Here is a 6,885-nt window from a genome sequence, read left to right as displayed (position 1 = left end):
AGTTTCCAAGGAAGATTTGGTGTGAAAACTAAAGAAAATTATGTATGGCTTAAAGTAGACTCCAAGGCGGTACTTGAAGTTTGATAGCTTCATTTAGAGGAATGGGTACAACATATGTGAGATGGATCATTCTTGTTATTTGAAGAATTTCATGTCCTCTTATATCATCCTATTGTTATATGTTGATAACATGTTGATTGTTGGATCCGACATGTAGGAGATCAACAAGCTAAAGAAGCAGTTGTCCAGTGAATTCGAGATGAAGGAATTAGGGGCTGCTAAACAAATATTGGGCATGAGAATAGCTAGGGATAACGTTATCAGTAAACTAAAACTTTCGTAAACCATGTACATTAAGAATGTTTTAGAAAAGTTCTGCATGACTGATGCGAAAGACAGAAGTACACCATTCAGGAGTCAGTTGAGACTTCCCAAGAAGCAATCCCCAAAAATGGAAGAAGACAAAGAATACATGGCTAAAGTGCCCTATGTATCTACAGTTAGGAGTTTAATGTATGTAATGGTATGAACCAGACCATACATTGTTCATGCACTGGGAGTTATGAGCTGATTCATGTCAAATCCAAGAAGACAACATTGGGAAGGAGTGAAATGGTTGTTACGCTACTTAAAAGGAACAACTAAGTCTTCCTTGTGTTTTAGAAGAAAAGAAGTGGTTTTAAAAGGGTTTGATGATGCAGAATTAAGTGGATATGTAGATTCAGGCAAGAGCACTATGGGTTATGTGTTCAGAATTAGAGGTACAATAATCAGCTGGATGTCAAGGTTATAAAATAGTGTTGCTCGTTCAACTACAGAAGTAGAATATGTGGTACTTGCAGAAGCTGCCAAAGAGCTCATATGGTTGAAGAGTTTCTTTCTCGAACTTGGAATGCAATAGGAGGATTGTGTACTGCATTGTAACAATCAAAGTGCTGTTCACTTAGCTAAAAATCTAGTGTTTCATAGCAAAACGAAATATATTCAGATGATACACCTCTTCATTTGAGAGTTAATCAATGAAGAAACTATAAACTTGAAGAAAAAACTTTAAACGAAAATCCAACCGATAAGTTCACCAAGGTGGTTACCATTGAGAAGTTGAAGCTTTGCATGGCATCAACTGGCCTTACAGAAGTTTATAGAAAAGGGCTTAGCAGAGAGAGAGAGATAGAGAAAGAGAGAGAGAGAGAGAGAGAGAGAGAGGGAGAGAGAGAGAGAGAGAGAAAGAGAGAGAGAGAGAGAGAGAGAGAAAGAGAGAGAGGACTACATTAAGGAATAGTGAAATTTGAATGGAAAATGAAGTTGTTCAATCCTTCGAGTAGGAGATTGTTGGGGTATGAAGTCTTGTCCAACATGGAGCATTTAGATTATACTAGAGCACTTGGGTTCATGGAGCATGTACAAAAGGAATAGATCATATGAGAAAGGAATGGATCGTCTGACAAAGGAACAAATCAAGTGCCAAAGGAACAGATCATTCAGATGGGGGGTTTTGAACACCTGGAATATGTTTGGAGCACTTGGGAGTGATATGGAGAAACAAGGGGACCTTGTTGCGCCATATGCTAAAGCGTTGGGCCAAGAAGGACGCTCTTGCACCAAGACATTTCTTCTTGCGCTATAATGCTCCCTTTTGTGCCATGAGGGGTTCCTCTTGCGCCATGAGGATCCATCTTGCGCCATGGGGTACTCCTCTTGCTCCATGAAGGATGCTCTAGTGACATGCATGACCTTGTTGCTCCATGCATGTTCCTGTTGCACCATGATGGTGTTTTTGCTCCAATCTGTATTTTTTGTGCCACACTTGAAGCCACTTGCATCATCCATATTCTTGTTGTGCCATGATGCGTCAAGATGGACCATCTTGGTCCTTGATGAGCCAAGTATGCTATGAAGTCCTCTATGATGCTCAAGATCATTCAAGGATGCTCAAAAGTTGGTATTGTTAAAGGATTACACCATGTCGTGTAACCATGATGGATGTATGACCATTAGTGTTCATGATGTGCCACCTGTGGATCATGATGCTCCACTATGGTCAAGATGGTCCATCATGTGTGTTATTGATGCTCATGGGTTGTATGACATGGAAGAATGTTCCAAAAGATGTTACATGGCAGAATATGATTAGTTGTCACCTTTCATCGACCTATGGGCCAATGGGTTTGGCCCATTAGGGTTTTAGGTCTAAACCCTCAAGTATAAATAGACTCATACCCTTATCATTGTAAATTGCTAGATTTTTGTGAGAGCTCAAAGTGACATATAATTTTGAGTGCTTGTAATAGTTCCAAAAAGTTAATAAAATAATCTCTCTCTCGTTCGTCTGTGGATGTAGGTCACCTTGACCGAACCACGCTAAATATCGCGTTCTGTTGACTTATGTTTTTTAGAATTTTTGTTAGTTCACTAAAGGTTATTTTTTTTGATATTTGTCTGAAGTGTTTAGCTTGTTTTGTTGTCACCTAACAACTGTCCCAAAATAAATGATAATGCAGCTAAATTTTGACTAATATAGTTTAATAAAATCAAGGCTTAAATGATTGTTTAGTAACGACCATTCACATTTGTTCCATTTCATGTAACTTAGGTGAAATATACATATTTTATTCTATGAGCAAAAAATGTATCATTATAAACCGGGATGTACTGGTTAAATATTTAACTGTGAAACAATTTTTCAATAAGAATCATTTTCACCAACATATATATTTGATACAAAATATATAATTTTAAATAAGTTACATATAATTTTAACCATATGCATTTGATACAAAATATATAATTTTAATCGTATAAATAAGTTACAACAAAACGGGGATGTACTAGTTAAGTATTTAATTTTGAAATAATGTTTAAATAAGAACAATTTTACCAACAAAAAGGTTTTGCGGTCTCAAGTTGTTGCCCGTTTTCCATCTCATTCGTTATACGTTACGTTGGTTTAATGGAAAAAAAATTACCAACATATGCATTTGATAGAAAAAATATAATTTTAACCGTATGAATAAGTTACATATAAATTTTTTGGCAAACAATAATTTATTTTACATAAACTTGAAATAAAATATGAAACATCATTACATAACAATCAAGACAACTATGTTTTTCTTTTCAAGTTACGATGCGATGCATCCTTTGAACCATGAAATCCGTTCCTTTGAACCATAAAAGTCATGTGTTCTTCGTCAGTATTAAAAATTGCAATCATTTAATAGATAAGTAAACCGAAGTATTTGATTGATGATTGAATACCTAAATCATTTTCTAATAAGACAAATACAGAAACTTGTGGAACACAATTGCTTCATTCAAGGTTATAAATGAGTAAATATGGTGTATATTTAAAGGTTAATAATAAATAAATGAGTTAATGGGTAATTATTCTATTTTAGGAGAACATTTCCATCAATTATGACAATGAAAAGTATTTCGTATTTTTATGGCATAGCTATAATTAAGTAATATTTTAACGTACAAATCAAAATATCAAAATAATATGAATAAATGAAGACGTGGTGTAGTAATAAAAAACTTAAGAAAAATAGCTAGGTTGCAATTTTCTTGTATTTGATCCTATAACACCTGATGAGAATAAAGTTGTTAAAAAATAAACAACTAAGAATAGAAATTAAAGACGTCACGTAAATTATCTGAAATGAAGTCCAAAACACATAGTAGAATATTTGTTAACAGGATACAACAGGTGATCTCATAGATTGTTGATAACTTTCTCCTCCTCAAAAAGGTGTCTTTACAAAATTGTGAAGGTACTGATGATATCACCCATGCCATTTTTCGTGCTAGTATGCGTGTTTTGTTGCTACAAGTTTTGCCTAAACGGCAAAAAGACATAAATATGGCTTTCAAGCATCATTGAGCACTAGATTACATCATTACACACATTCCGTATCAAGACTACAACAAAATGTGAGCCTTTTCCCCAATATGCCATAAAATGCATGCATTTTCTTCTCTACAAGTAATCACTCAACCACATTCAATATATATATATATATATATATATATATATATATATATATATATATATATATATATATATATATATATATATATATATATATATATATATCATTTCTTAAACACACAATTGTGTGCCTCCCTCAGTTCGTTAATACATATTATAAGGCACCAAAAAGAAGAATGGTGCAGGAGCTACTACCCTCGTTAATCATGGTACTTGTGCAGTTTGAATTTGCAGGCATGAACATCCTCTCAAAGCTTGCATTGGATTCTGGCATGAATCCTTATATCCATGTTGCCTACCGTCAGATGTTTGCTTCAGTCACCCTCGGCCCTTTGGCATATTTCGTCGAAAGGTACACATATATATACCGTTTATTTACTTGTAAAATCTTGAATCCTAGTCTCTTATTTTAAATAAATGTAGAAGAATAAATTTTTATATGTATATGCTTGACTGGATCCAACAACCAGCCAAAGTGATCCACGAATAAAAGGAAGCTAGCAGACAAAAGATTATAACTGAAAATTGTTAAATTCGGAAAAGGTGTCGGATAATGAGTTATAAACAAAAATGTTCGATTTCAAGATGATGCAAAAATGTTAAATAAGTTTCTTTTATGTTATATATACGCAGAGGGAAAAGACCTCGAATGACTTGGTCGATTTTTATCCAAATTTTCTTCTGTTCGATTTTTGGGTGAGTTGATCATTACTCCTTATAATTATTTCTATCTATATATGTTCTTATTCATGTTTCAGAAATGCTCAATTTTTAGTTTTTTGGGGCGGAAATCTTTATCAGGTTGACAGCAAACCAAATCACATACTTTGTTGGTTTAAAGAACTCGACGCCAACCATTGCATGTGCGTTATCAAATCTCCTTCCAGCACTCACTTTTGTCCTTGCCGTCATCTTCAAGTAATATATACAAGGCTTGCTATGTATCTTTTCAAAACTGTTTCAAAACTGTTGCAAAACTGTTGAATATATGGCTTTTTTTTTTAAATTTTATAGGCAAGAAAATGCAAAGTTAAAGACATTGGCTGGACAAGCAAAGTTGATGGGAACATTAATCGGGGTGGGGGGTGCCATGCTCTTGTCTATGTACCATGGACCTGTTGTACCAATTGGTGAATCAGGCATTGACGTAAACATTATGAAGAATACGATCACCAAAGATCCGAATGGGGATACTCAAGGGAATCTCATTGGTCCAATTTTAATCATCATCAGTGCTTTCACTTGGGCAATTTGGTTTATTATCCAAGTAAGCCATAATAAAAAAAAACCTTCATTTAAACTTTATTGGATTGATAGCAAAACTAACTGTAATTACCACAAATTCAGGCAAGAATGGGCAACATGTATCCAGCACCCTATTCGAGCTCAGCGTTGATGATGGCAATGGCCACATTTGAATGCTCAGTATTTGGTCTGATCATGGAGCCGCACTTGCATGAATGGTCTCTTGTTCCACCCATCAGGGCCATCTCATGTATTTACTCGGTATGACAATACCATATTTTAATTTATAATAGTAACACCTAGCTATCGTAGTTTAACATTTAATTAATTATTTGATTATCATTGCATTTGCAGGGAGTCGTATGTTCCGGAATAGGCGTTTGCATGATGTCATGGTGCATCGATAAAAAAGGCCCCCTCTTTGTTTCTGTGTTTAGCCCCTTATTGTTGGTCATCGTTGCAGCACTCAGCTGGGCACTTCTACGTGAAAAGTTATACCTTGGAACGTAAGTGGTACCAAACAATAACATAACTTTTACTGTTGTAATTAGTGTATAAATTAAAAAGATTAATCTCGTCAATCGTTTTCTGATCACAGGCTGCTAGGGTCACTCATGATCGTGTTGGGACTGTATTGTGTGTTGTGGGGAAAGAGCAAGGAAATGGAGTTTGTGCAAAAGGAAGAAGAGTTACAAGACACAAAGGAGGATATGGAAATGCAGTGATCATATATTAAACTTTGAAATAAAAATATATTAAAATGAAAAATGGTTTCAATTTCTAGTTGTTGAGTTCTATCATAAGCATATTTGTCGTATCCATTCACAATAATTAAATAGAATTACTTAGAGGAAGCTTTGGTATTTGATAGAATTAGTAGGACTCCTAATGTTTTCTAATTAAGTTCCATTCTTGTAGTTTAATATTAGCTGATGAAAAATTAAAAGCACCATGTTCACTGATTTGCCTATGTTAAACGTTTCATCCTATTGTTAAAACACGTGAATAAAATAATACGTGTTAAAATACGTACAAAAAACTATCATATTCTAACTAAACCAAATCGATTAACATTTTTGTAACATACTGTATCGGGACATTTCTTAAGTCAGAGTTTGTGAACCGTAATTCGATCAAGTAAAGACTTTGAGCTTTGAGAAAAGTAAAATTTAGACCTTATTGAAGATTGATAATATTAGTTGTGAGATCTAAGCTCTTGATTTGTGTGCTGAAATGAAAGGGTAAAATGCGAAAAGTTATATGTCCGATTTCTTGCATGGGTTATGGTTTTACTTTCATATGTATCAACCCAAAAGTAACTAGAGAGAACCGTGAGACTCTTCAATACTTTTTTGTGCATATAAAGAACGTTGAAAACGAAGTTGAACTGAAGAAGTTATGACTATTTTGAAGTTGAATTGGAAATTGTGGGTTTTGCCCTTCGCAAGGCATAGGAAGGCTACGAAGGGAGTAGATGTTGAATGAACAACACGTGTTGAATCATATCACACCCCCAACTGAGGCGGCAGATCATGTCGAGTTATCCAACTAAGTTCATGGATCACATTTAACTGAATATAGAGAACAAGTACAACAATAAACAAAACAACATTTAAATTCCACTTTGATGTTTGAATACATAATTCTTA

At 34.4% G+C, this 6,885-nt stretch overlaps 1 protein-coding gene across 3 annotated transcripts; it reads left to right on the top strand.

Annotated features, from left to right (window-relative positions):
• The first annotated feature begins 3,801 nt into the window (after positions 1-3,801).
• Positions 3,802-6,217, top strand: LOC145016527 (WAT1-related protein At1g09380-like). 3 transcript variants are annotated; one of them, XM_078974815.1, is made up of 8 exons: positions 3,802-3,933; positions 4,213-4,343; positions 4,625-4,687; positions 4,793-4,909; positions 5,006-5,258; positions 5,339-5,497; positions 5,591-5,742; positions 5,835-6,217. In XM_078974815.1, exons 2-8 carry the CDS (start codon positions 4,228-4,230, stop codon positions 5,959-5,961), a joined length of 987 nt encoding a protein of 328 aa, XP_078830941.1. In that variant the 5' UTR covers positions 3,802-3,933; positions 4,213-4,227; the 3' UTR covers positions 5,962-6,217. The 3 variants fall into 3 exon arrangements, with proteins under 3 accessions (XP_078830941.1, XP_078830940.1, XP_078830939.1); XM_078974814.1 differs by having other exon boundaries at positions 3,804-3,985; XM_078974813.1 differs by lacking the exon at positions 3,802-3,933 and having other exon boundaries at positions 4,107-4,343; positions 5,835-6,216.
• Positions 6,218-6,885: the final 668 nt, after the last annotated feature.

Source organism: Lactuca saligna, chromosome 9 (assembly GCF_052625555.1).
Source record: "Lactuca saligna cultivar CGN05327 chromosome 9, ASM5262555v1, whole genome shotgun sequence".
Taxonomy (NCBI): domain Eukaryota; kingdom Viridiplantae; phylum Streptophyta; class Magnoliopsida; order Asterales; family Asteraceae; genus Lactuca; species Lactuca saligna.
This window is presented reverse-complemented; position numbering and strand designations above follow the sequence as displayed.